Below are 13,125 nucleotides of genomic sequence, written 5' to 3'. Positions count from 1 at the left end.
TCTGAAAGTGAATAGGCAGTTGACTGGCACCAGGGCTCAAGCCAATATTACCTTATTGTCTAGTTTATTTGACATTCTGAGGCTCAGAGCCTGGGCTAATGTGTCTGTTGGATGACTGGATTGGTGGCAGGTTGATGTTCTGGGTCATTCAGCTTTGGAACCAAGAATAGAACGGAGCTATTTTGTGGATTTGTATTACGTGGCAAATTCGTCATCGACACAGGAAGAGAAATGGGTTCCTCTCTAGGAGCAAATTAAATTAAGAAAACCAAAGACACAGAAAAGAGCTTGCATTATACACGTGCCACACCTCCTTCTTCTAATTGACCAAATACAGCGCAGAGCACCTCAGCCCTGTACTAAACAAAATAGTTCAGATTTCAGCTCTCTAGGATATTGAGGAGAGTCAAGAATAGTGGAGAGAGACTGGGAGAGATGGATGTGAAGAAAAGTAATCTATAACTGATACCCAACGGGAAGAAATACAGGTTTGTATGTATCCCTGGAGCTAAGTAGTACTTCACACATAGCAGGAGCTCAATAAATATTTGCTGAATGAATGAATGCATATCTTAGGGATCTGTGCCCATTCCCTCATTGTAGAGCACAAAGGGGTATGGAACAAGGAGTGAAGATGATTCTGTGCATTTGAACTTGAAATAAGCCCCAAGCAAATGAATGCATATTCTTAACACTCAACGGATGTAAAAGGTCTGTAATGTCAAAATTGTAGGAAAGATACTGGGCTGTAAATTCCTGGTTCAGGATGTTGGGGAGGGGTGATAAAGCTGATTTTTTTTAAAGCTCCAGTTGACTGATACCAAGAAACCCGTGGGCAGTTCCCTAGCAGAGCACCTCTCCCCCCCACTACCCCCGTCATGCTCAGTAACTTCCAATGTTCCTCTTGCCCTGTCTTCAGTTGCTGTCAGCTGGTTTATGGCAGGTGGTGGGGAAATTCCAGCCCATCTTAGAGGTACGAAGAAGGAGGTTCCTGCCCAGTATCCCTGGATGAGAAGGGTGAAGCCGAGATGAACCAGTCTCAGAGGGTGACTAGACTTTGTGAATATGAGTTGGCTAAAACTCTTGCAAACAACAAGCAAAACAATCCACATGGGTGTTCTCATAGACCTGGAGGCTCCCAGTTATACACAGTAAGACAAAGGTGGTGGGTAATGGAAGGCAAGGCTGCATTGTCATCATCTTTGGGCCATTGGTGGACCAGATACCTCCGGATTGCTCCACTTCTTTACTAACTGACCGCACCACTCTTTCTCATTTTATTTATAGTTAGTTTTGCCTACTTCACCCAGAGAAATGAACAGAAAACTCCTAAGAATCACCGAATGTTACATCTGCAAGGAGTTATAGAAATGATCTAATTCAACCTCCTTATTTTGTAGACAGAGAAGGTGAAGTCCAGGACAGAAACGCATGGCTTAAGGTACACACCTAGTTAGAAGCCAAGCTGGGACTATAACCTCAGCTGTAACTCCCAGCCTATGGCTCTTTCCGTTACCCTATGTTGAGTAATTTCAGAGTAGATTCAACAGCCAGACTGAAGGCTACCTTACCTTCCTAACTATCAAAGCTCATGAACTGACGGTGAAAAACTTACTATAAAGTGATTCATTAAACACACACATGCATGTGTGTGTATATTGACTAACTGGCAGTGGGGTTGAGATATATATGTATGTATGTATGTATGTATGTGTGTGTGTGTGTGTGTGTGTGTGTAAAAGATAGAAATTGTGGGCTATTGATGACACAAAAGAAAGGGACCATTCAACCAGCAACCCTCTTTCACTTGATACCAGTTGCCGTTGAGTCAGTTCCAACGTGTATCATCAGAGTAGAATGGTGCTCCATAAGGTTTTCAATGGATGATTTTTTGGAAGTAAATCTCCAAGACTTTGTTCGGCGGCACCTCTGTGTGGACTTGAACCTCCAACATTTTGATTAGCAACCAAGTGTGTTAACTGTCCTCTTGCTTAATACAAGCCCCCAAAAGAGGGACATGCAATCATCTCAAAGAGGATGAACAACGTCAGTGAGCACTAGAAACTGAACAGGAACCAGAATTTAATTTTGAAATCCAGTAAGATAAGAGCTTAGTAGTTTCAGCTAGCAACTCAAACTTAAAATGCCCTCTGAGAATGAACAAATGTCATGGACATCAAAGTGCTGGCATCAGGCACTATGTAAGTCTTAACAAACAACCATGGCAATCACCACCTTGATTACCATGCCACAGGAATGCCTCTCCCTAAGAGATAAACCTGTGGCTGTAGAGTTGATTCTGACTCATAGTGACCCTATAGGACAGAGTAGAACTGCTCATAGGGTTTTCAAAGCTGTAATCTTTATGGAAGCAGACTGCCACATCTTTCTCCCACTGAGTGGCTGGTGGGTTCAAATCCTCAACCTTTTGGTTAGCAACCAATCGCTTAACCATTGTGCCATCAGGGCTCCTCCCTAAGTTATACAAGACTAAAACCACAGTTGAAATAAAAAAAAAAAAAAAGTATGTGCAACATGTTGCGAGGGCTACTAGACTTACATTTATGGGGCCAAGAAATAAATATTGGAAAACTAAGCCTCCCCCCAAAAAGTAAAATTTGGCCATGAACTCACAAAAATACACCCAAGAAGAGCACCTAAAAATGAAAGGGGGAGAAAAAGGTAGTAGGGAGTGCAAAATGGAAGTAAGATTAGGAAGGAAAAAGATGATAAACTTCGGGATGACCCAAAGGAATTCAAAGCCAGGCACCAGATGCTGAACTTCTCAAGTAATTAAACAACTATCAGCTCCTTTTTCTCTTCGAAGCTGGAAAAACAAATTGTACCTAGCTGTAAGATTTTAAATGCCAAAAAAGGGAGAGTGCTCAAGTCAATAGCTATCAAGAAGAAAAATACCCAGTTGTTAAAAGGTTTCTAAATAAGCTTTGCAAGTACAAACAATGACGTTCTGCCTCCTGGACTGGAGGTGGAAGCAGGAGACACAAGAGGCCTGGAGAAGCCTGCGCTGTTGGAGAAACGCCACTGCCTGGAACCCAGTAAAAGTGCCAGAAGTCAGAAGTAAATGAAAGGATTTCTGTTTGCACTTTCATTCCTTTTCACAGACAGGATTATATTCCAGTCACTAACTTCATAAATACTAATTTTTTTAAAACTGGTAGCATATTGGTTAAGGGCTATGTCCGCCAACCAAAAAGGTCAGCAGTTCAAATCCACCAGGCGCTCCTTGGAAATTCTGTGGGGCAGTTCTACTCTGTCCTGTAGGGTCACTATGAGTCAGAATTGACTCGACAGCAACGGATTTTTTGTTTTGTTTTTTTTTTGTACTTTAGATGAAGGTTTACAGAACAAACTAGTTTCTCATCAAACAGTTAGTACACACGTTGTTCTATGTCACTGGCTAACAACCCCCCACCCCCGACATGTCAACACTCTCCCTTCTCTACCCTGGGTTCCCTATTACCAGCCAAAAATATTAATTTTCTGTGTATGAATACATTTTCTATGCCAACAGTTCTTTCATTTCTAAATACAACTATCCTTACACATTCAAAGTTTTTTTCCTTTCTTCCTCTTTTTAATCTCTTTTTCTATCATATACTTGCTCGATTGACAATATCTCCACTGAACTATTTTAATACTTTGGTATATTTTGATTTCTATTGTTTTAACCTTTCATTTCTTTCACATTTCCCAGATAAGGGTATCACATTCTTTTTTCATTTTTGGAGCCTCATATCATTTTTCATGTTTAATTTCTTTATTCGCCCATCCGCATACGCATAGCCAAATGACATTAAATTTCACGTGAGGTGGGAGAATAGGCAAAGACCTATGTCTCTCTGCCTTCTCTGGTTTTCTAGATCCATTAAACCGATTCACTAAGTAGATTAATTTAGCTCAACAGTTTATCATGCTTCATAAACTGCCCTGTATCTTCATTTCCACTCAGTTCACATAATCTTAAATCTCTTTGTATTACCATCATTGAAGCTTTCAATTCCTGGGTGATAGTTGTACAGCCTTCCCTTTCTTAACGAATGTTTGTATTGTATTTGTTCTGATTAATGCTTTAGTACAATTGGAAGCTATTTCTGTGATTAATGACAGCTTGTATTTTTTTTTTTGCAACAGTAAGAAAACTTAATTCAGTCTATGTCACGATGTTTTCCACTCTCAAGGAAGGCCGGCTGATGAAGCCCAGGACCTCCCTCTGAACACCTTCTTCACTTCAGTTTGTTACTTGACACATATGTAAAATCTTTCTTCTGGGCTGTGATATGTATGGCGGTGCAGTGGTTAGAAGTGGTTAAGTGGTAACGAAAAGTCGCCAGTTCAAATCCACCAGCTGCTCCTTGGGAACCCTATGGGACAGCTCTACTCTGTCCTACAGGGTTGCCAGGAGTCGGAATCAACTTTACAGCAATGGGTTTTGTTTTTTGGTTTTATGATACATATTGCAGAATATTTGACAATCTTTCATAAAGATGGGTGCAGAAAATAGTTCAAGTACAATTGGAGCTTCTGATAAAGAAAAGTCAAGTAGGAAAACATGATCTTTGGAGACAAAACTGGATATAATAAAAAGGAGCCTAAGGAAACCCTGGCATACTGGTTAATAGCTACAGCTGCTAACCAAAATGTCAGCAGTTCAAATCCACTAGGTGCTCCTTGGAAACCCTATGGGGAAGTTCTACTCTGTTCTATAGGGTCACTATGAGTTGGAATCAACTCGACGGCAATGGGTTTGGTTTTTTTGGTTAAGTTAACGGTGGCAATAGAGATGTATGTGCCCCTTGGCTCTTGTTGCCATCTCTCAGGCAGTCAATATTTCCCTGTCAGGAAAACTGTACAGAATGGAGCTGGGGTTGCCAAATTGACTCTTACTTCAGGGGAGAAGGATGACATTTTTGAAAAGTTAGAAATTTGGAGAGTTTTCTTTTCTAATCGGTCATTACAATCCAAGTGGAATTTCTGTTGTTCTCTCTCTTTTGGAGGAGGGGTATGCTGCAGTTTGAAACACAAGCTATAGAAGCAGATAATATTTTTAAAGAAATCTAGTTCAAAGAAGTCAGGGTTGGCTTAAAAAGTTTAAGAGGAGAAACTTTTTTTTTTTTTTTTTTTATCTAAAAGTCTTAGGAGAGGTGGTAGCTGATAGCAGATTGAAAAGTCTTTCCCTCGGATCTCCAAAAATTATTATCTAAGAGGAAGGCATGGGGAGGGTACGTGGCCAAACAAAATTTCAATGTGAGTAAAACCAGCCTTTTGAAAAAAAAGAAAAAAAGTTTTCCTGTGAGAAGCAAGTCAAGGGTAAGCTCTGTTGTTAAGTGGTAAGGTATATGATGATATAAACAACGATCTGTTGACACCACCTCTGAACTCCACCCTAGGGGCCAGGATGTTATTTTGCTAAATCTCATCAAGTATCTCATAGATAACTAAGGTGCTTCCAGCAGCAAAACAACAACACAGGATCTGCTATAAAAATGATTCTTTTCAACTTTATAAAATCTTGGGGTAGACTCACAGACAGAAGGATCTTAAAAGTGTCAAGCAAAGCACTGATGGTTCAGTGGTAGAATGCTCACCTTCCATTCAGGAGCGCCGACTTCTATTCCTGGCCAACGCACCTCACCTCCAGCCACTACCCATCTGCCAGTGGAGGCTTACATGTCGCTATGATGCTGAGCAGGTTTCAGTGGTGCTTCCAGACCAAACAGACTAGGAAGAAAGGCCTGGTGATCTCCTTCTGAAAATCAGCCAATGAAAACCCTATAAGCCACAACAAATTGTGTCAGGGGCTGACCTGGTAGCAATTAACAACAACAACACAATGGAGGCTAGGTATATAACTTTGGCAGTATCTTTCTATATTTCCTTAGCTTTCCTCTTAAAATCTCCAATTTTAATTGGATGTGCCTCTTCCTCTCTAGCTCCAGGAAGAAGTGAGCTGGGTTTCCTCCTGGAGGCTGGCAGCTCCTGACCTACCCACAAGAACTTCCCATTTTGTTCCTCTTTCCCCTTTTTTTCTTTATTTCTAACTTGCATTTTGCAGCATTGGTAAGACAACAGGAAGCCCTTGGCTTCCTCTCCAGGGCACTCAGCTGAAGGGATGTGCTCACCACATTGATAACAGTAGCCGGAAAAGAAAGAAACACACCCAGCCTCCAGAAAGCATGAGCCTCTCATCCTCCTCTTCACCTTCTCTGCCCCACCCCCTTCCCAACCCACTTCCCCCTCTAAGCCTCACTGGAGTTGCAGTGTTTAGGCCACTCCGGTGTAGCCAATATCAGCAATGAGTGAGGTACTGTTGTTTAAGGGTTAATAATTATGTCACTGAGTCAGTTGGTATCGGTATTACTCTGTGTGTTCTTATATGTAAAATGGTATGTAGCATTGGCCTTTACAAGCTAGACACTACTGAGGTACGCAAAGGGAGAGATTATGGTTACAAGTCCAATGTGTCCAAGGATACCAAAACTAAAACCAGACTCATTGTTGTGTCTTAGTCATCTAATGCTGCTATAACAGAAATACCACAAGTGAATGGCCTTATCAAACAGAAGTTATTCTCTCACAGTCTAGTAGACTAGAAGTTCAAATTCAGGGTTTCCGCTCTAGGGAAACCCTTTCTCTCTCTGTCAGATCTAAGAGCAAAGTCCTGGCCATCAATCTTCCCTTGGTCAAGGAGCTTCTCTGCACAGGAACCCTGGGTCCAAAGGATGTACTCTGCTCCTTGTGCTGCTTTCTTGGTGGTATGAGGTCCCCATGTCTCTCTGCTTGCTTCCCTCTTTCATATCTCAAAAGAGATTGGTTTAAGACAAAATCTAATCTTATAGATTGAGTCCTGCCTCATTAAGATAACTGTCACTAATCGCATCTCATTAACATCATAGAGATGGGATTTACAACACATGGGAAAATCACATCAGATGACAAAATGTTGGACAATCTCACAAATACTGGGAATCATGGCCTAGCCAAGTTGATAAACATATTTTTGGGGGGCCAAATTCAATTCATGACAGCCGTTGAATTGATTCTGACTTATAGTGACTCTATGGGATAGAGTAGAACTGCCCCATAGGGTTTCTAAGGCTGTAATCTTTCTGAAGCAGTCTGCCACATCTTTTTCCTGTGGAGAGGCTGGTGGGTTCGAACCACCGACCTTTTGGATAGCAGGTGAGTGCTTAACTACTACGCCACCAGGGCTCCTTGTGTCCAGGCATAAGAGCTTAAAATATGACAGAAGTTTGGAGTCTAGTTTTATACATTTTACATGTTAAGGGATCTGGAGGTGGTGGGAGTGCAGGGCTGAGTGCCTGAGGAATAACCCCAGGATCAAGAAGAGCCAGAAAGAGTGCTGCAAAATAGCCAACAAAATGGCCATTCAGTCAGCAAAATTGCATGGCATGAAGTTGGGTCACTCATCAAAAACAAAGCCAGTGTCTAGGATGAGATGGAAAAAGTCACAACCAAAGTCAGAAGACAATTTTTAAAGAGCCTTGTGAAGTATAATTTGGAGATGTTAAGGTCCTGTGAAGCGCTGATGGCCCAGTGGTAGAATGCTTGCCTTCCGTGCAGGAGGCCTGAGTTCAGTTCCCAGCCAATTCACTTCATGTGCAGTCACCATCTGTCTGTAAGTGGATTCTTGTGTGTTGCTACGATGCTGAACAGGTGTCAGCAAAGCTTCCAGACTAAGATGGACTGCTTCTGAAAATCAGTCACTGAAAATACTACGGATCACTATGGTTCAATCCACAACCAACCATGGGGATGTCACAGGACCAGGCAGCTCTTCGCTCTGCTGTGCATGAGGTCATCATGAGTCTAACAATAACGAGGTCCTGCGCATTGAAATCCTTCTCTTCAAGTCTTCCCTGGGGTTTAGCTGGCCGTTGTCTACCATCCCATGGCAACAGTAAGAACCAAGAACTGGCCATGAGCTCTTACAGGTCCTGACTGATGGGTCTCTGGGTCAGTGCACTGTGTCTGTTAGTGTGCAACCTAATCTTTCGTCCCAGAGAAATTCCATCTATAAAAGTTGGGCTTTGGATCAGCTTAAAAACTTGGATCAGATGATTATCCTAGAAATAGTCTCCTCCCTGGCAAGACGGCTTCCCCGACCAGCCCCTTTACCCAGAATGAACCTTGACAATCATGGTGAAAACCTGGCTTTTTGCATCAGCCTTTTGTCCTCATTGTTTGGCAGGAAGGTGTTGCATCACTGAAGGAGGAAGGAATTGAGTGGGATTCAATTTTGCAAATTACCTTAAGCTATCCTCAAACAATGCCAGCCCCACTGCCTTCTGAACATTCTCAGAAAGATGAGTGATCCTCAACCACCCTGGACTTCCTCACCAACGCTTCTTAAGAACCTTGTCCAGGCTTGAGATTTAATCAGCAGTTCTGCGCTGCTCAACAACTACTAACAGCCTCTAGGTTTCTATGGGTTGACAGTTTGATGGACTTGATAAAGATGGTCAAGTTGCTGAAGCTGCTTTCTCTTCTTCAGCATAATGCCAACGTCTTTGCCACAATTCTGTGTGGCCTTGGGCAAATCTTAACTGCTCTCAGACTAGGGTTTTCCCAAGATAAAGTGAAACTATCATATAAAACACTTAGTAAGTAACAAGTGCTTGATAGTTGTTGATGAGAATGAAGTAGAAGAAGACTAGGGTAGTACGGACTGTTTTTCTTCCTTCCTTTTTTTTTTTTTTTGACACTTTTTTCTTAGCCCCATTGTCTATTTTCTTCGACTCCAAACCATCACAACATCCACACTCTTTTAAAGAAACCCCCCAAGGCTAGAAACGTCTGTAATTTGGGTGAAATCGGACTATATTCATAATATGAGGAAGTGCGCCATCTTTCTCACAGCCAACCTCACCCATAATGAATCGGAGTGACGACCGTCTCTGGGGGATTTGCCCTCATCACTTTAGCTGCCTTCTTAGCTTCCTGTGCTTCCTGATACAGGTTCTAGGATTTCGCTGGCTCAGTACTGCTAAATAGATAACCAACTGCATCACTCAGGGGCCCAGCAGGAGCTGGATGACATACCCAAGGGGGGCTTATAAAGGGACTCTTTACAAAGGAGTGGGCAGGATAAAGGCAAACCGTAAGGGATAGTGCAAGTACACAGGGGCTGGTAACAGAGAAGGAACCCCGGTGGCGCAGTAGTTAAGTGCCCAGCTGCTAACCAAAGGTCAGTGGTTCAAACCCACCAGCCACTCCATGGGAGAAGATGTGGCAGTCTGCTTCCATAAAGATTACAGCCTTGGAAACCCTATGGGGCAGTTCTACTCTGTCGTATAGGGTCACTATGAGTCAGAATCGACTTGCCAGCAAAATAGGGGTACTGACCCATCCTCAGGCCCAGAGGGGAGGAAACAATGGAGTGAGTGGTTCTTGGAACCCCAAGAGAGGTTTGTGTAAAACGGGCCTCCTTGAGTTTGGGGTCTTTATAGCTTTTGAATGGCCATCTAAGATACAACTATCAGTCTCTTCTGGTCCAGAGCAAAGGAGAGTGAAAAAAAAAAAAAAAAAAAAAAACTCAAGGGAGCAATTAATTCAAAGGACTGATGGACCACATGTACCACAGCCTACACAACCCCAAGACCAAAAGGACCAGCCACCACTACCTACCGCTCTGATTGGGATTGTAACAGCGGGTCCAAGACAAAGCAGGAGAAAAATGTAGAACAAAAGATCAAATTCATAAAAAACACCATACTTACTGGTCTGACAGAGACTGGAGGAACGCCCAAGACTATGGGTCCCAGACACACTTCTATCTCAGAACTGAAGCCATTCCCGAAGGCCACCTTTCAGCCAAAGCCTAAAAACCAAACCCATTGCTGTCAAATTCATTCCAACTCATAGTGACTCTACAGGACAGAGTAGAACTGCCCCATAGGGTTTCTAAGGAGCGGCTGGTAGATTTGAACTGCCAACCTTTTTGGTTAGCAGCCATAGGTCTCAGTCACTGTGCCACCAGGGCTTCAGCCAAAGATTAGGCAGGCCTATAAAATAAGGAATAACACACATAAGGATTGTGCTTCTTAGTTCAATCAAGTATACAAGATCAAATGGGCAGCACCTGCCCAAAAACAAAGCTGAGAAGGTGGGAAGCGACAGGAAAACTGGAGGTATGGAATCGGGGAACCAGGGTGGAAAGGGAAAGAGGGAGAGTGCTGACATAATGTGGGATTGCAACCAGTGTCACTAAACAATTTGTGTATAAATTTTTGAATAAGAAACTAATTTGCTCTGTAAACTTTCCCTTAAAGCACAATAAAAGAAAAGAAGAAAGAAAGAAATGGCCCCCTAAAGGGGAGTGTGACCTTTGGTTGACAGATGCAGGCAGTTTGAGACAAATCCATAGGGAGGCATCAGGATGGTAAATACCCTAACTTCACTTTTTTCCTTCTTTCTCTTCTCCTGGGATCTTTCTTGGCCAACTACAACTGGAAGCCAGAGGGCAAGGGAACCCATTAAAGTCAGTCCCCTAAAGCAGGTGGAGAAGGGTGTGTAGACTGGATCTAGGAATGAAAGATACCTGCTACACTTAATAAACAAAAGTGGACTACGCACAGATCAATGGTGACCAAAAACGACAAGTCATACAAGCAAGGATTACAGTTCATCCGACTCCTTGCAACTGAGACCCTTAAAAAAATAATTTGACCCCTAATAACTTACTTTGTGCCCTTGGAAAAGCCTTAAACTTTTGTTTTATGGCTAGACTTTCAAGTCCCAATTACTTCTACTCATGTTGATAGACCAATCTCTGACATCATTTTTATCTTTGACTCTGAATATTCTCCTGTCTGAATATTCTGGTGTGTGGTAACTGGGGGTTGCCCCTCACTTCCTACCACCTGAGGAAGAGCCACCTGGTGCTCAGTCTGAGTGTATGGGTGGCCTTAGGCAGACAAGCATTCTGGTCCCCCCAGGGAATTCTGGTTACAGGCTATACAATCCTTCCCTCTCTAGCAGTCTCTGAGCAGACGTTAGTGTGCCCTCTCTCCCGCAGGTGGAGGTAGGTAAGGGCGGGCGAATCAGATAGACAACAGACTTTCCTGCAGAAATCCAGCTGCCCTTCCCATCCTTCTCAGCCCAGGGCCATACTGAAAGAAACCTAGGAAATAGCCTTTGGACCCTCGTGATGGAATAAACTACTTAGAAAAGCCACAGCCCTATGAAGGCGCTGCTATGGGCAGGGATAGGACCCTGTCCTACCCTCTTCCCCTTAATTAGCCATCCAGGCAAGGCTGGGTCCTAAGAGTGGGTACAGTGGATGGTCAGCTACATGGTATGACTTGAGGAGCTTCAAACAGCCTGCCTGGCCTCCAACTATCTCCCTTGCTCAACTGAGGTTCTCTCTGAAGTTTTCATCAGTCAAGTCATTCCTTTATGCTAAAAATTTGTTAAAAGAAGTCCTCTCCTAAAATGTACACGTGCCTATTATGGTGGGGCACACCTCTGTCATTCCTTTTGTCTGCACAACATCCCTTATTTTGAGAACTTCACACTGTATGAATGTCTGTAGGAGGCAAAGCCTACCTTCTGGTATAGATGCTTTGCCAAAAGTACAGCATTTGCTGTCTCAGACTCTCTTGTAGCCAGGGTCAGCTAAGCAGGTGCCCCTGCTCCAGAATGTGCTTCAGGGGCTAGTGACACAAGATGGCAGAATTGGGAGAGCATTTATTTCCACAGTGGGTGGCAGCAGGGGCAGAGACCCTGTGCTGAGCTGTCAGTGGCAGCAGTGCAAACTGTGGTGCTCAGTGCTGAGAGGTGGCTGCAGTCTTGTTCTCAAAATGGTTATTTAAGGGATGACCTGGTCTGTGGTCCCAACTGCTACGGAGCATCCCCTGTTTCTGCCCATTTCCAGGCTTATTCTTCAGCCTTCCCAGGGAGGCTAGGAGCTTCCCAATATCCTCTTATTAAGTCTCCATGCTGCTTAAATCAGATAGTTATCCTCAGCTGCAAACAACTGAGAACAGAGACTGACTCAAGAGGTGACTCATTAACTCAAGAGAAACCATAAACACACCAGCCACAGATAGTCATTTGTCCAATTCACTAATCTGTCACCTTGGGAAACAGCAGGACCCCATGGAAAGAGTTTTTGTTGGAGGGGGAGAAAGTCAAGAAAGTCTGGTCTTATGGGTATTGGTTTGTGGACAGTGGCTTTAAGACCACCTGAAAGACACCCAAGACACTGGGCTGGGACAGTGCAGAATGGAGACAGACACGTTGATGGGAAAGAATGGGAACACAATAAGCCTGATATGTGGCATGGGCTGACGCTAATGATATTGAATATGAAGCCTCACTGAAAGGCCTTGTTTCTACCCTTGTAGAGCACCCAAGGGAAACTTCTGCTTCGTCAAAGACCACTGGTTTTATCTGTTATTTGCCTAAACATTTCTGCTGACATTTAGTCCACATGAAAATAGTAGTCTGTTTGTGAGATTTCTGTTCTCCCCTCTCTCCACACCACTGCATATAGTCCCTTTATGACTTAAAAAGCAAGGATAAAAAGTGCAAGACAGCGTAAACTCTAAACTACCTACAGGGTGGGGGCTGCATCTTAGTTCTCTGCTCCCCAGAAAGGCGCACTGAAACCATTCCCTGTTCTTTGAAGGAAGGGAGGGAGAAAGGAAACCAAGAATGAGGTACACGGAGATACTGAACATCTGCTAAGACATTGTGATTTTTTGTGAAGAACAGGGATGGTCCACGAGTTAGCAGGATTCACTCCTTTCTGCATTCGTCTTTCCTTTCTTTTCCTTCAGAACAAGGACTGTGGATAAACTCAGGGGCCCAGCTATTGTTCTCTTAACTTTTCCATGCAAGGGTCATGTCTGTCTGCCAGAGACTCCAGGGACAAATCCAGGGCGCCTGGAGACAGCCCTGCCATGGCCCACTCTTGGTTGGTATTCCAAGCCGACTGAGACAGGAGATGAGAGCTCTCATCTCATGCAGATTCCTCAACTCTCCTGGAAATTCATGTTTTTGGTGAATCCCAGGGGGCACTGACTCTCACCACCCACAGAAAGAGCCCTTGGAGTTGTTTGTTGGGTCGGATAGCACAGAATC

At 43.5% G+C, this 13,125-nt stretch overlaps 1 protein-coding gene across 1 annotated transcript in view; it reads right to left on the bottom strand.

Annotated features, from left to right (window-relative positions):
* The window catches only part of PIGX (phosphatidylinositol glycan anchor biosynthesis class X), a 64,357-nt gene extending 58,110 nt beyond the window's left edge, over positions 1 to 6,247 (bottom strand). Inside the window, exon 1 of the mRNA XM_023551668.2 lies at positions 5,607 to 6,247. Within this exon, the coding sequence (XP_023407436.2) occupies positions 5,607 to 5,613 (7 nt within the window). The 5' untranslated portion in view covers positions 5,614 to 6,247. The remainder of the gene's footprint in view (positions 1 to 5,606) is intronic.
* Between the last annotated feature and the right edge of the window lie 6,878 nt (positions 6,248 to 13,125).

This window comes from Loxodonta africana, chromosome 1 (genome assembly GCF_030014295.1).
Source record: "Loxodonta africana isolate mLoxAfr1 chromosome 1, mLoxAfr1.hap2, whole genome shotgun sequence".
NCBI lineage: Eukaryota > Metazoa > Chordata > Mammalia > Proboscidea > Elephantidae > Loxodonta > Loxodonta africana.
Note: the sequence above shows the minus strand (reverse complement) of the source record. Positions and strands in the feature narration are given on the sequence as shown.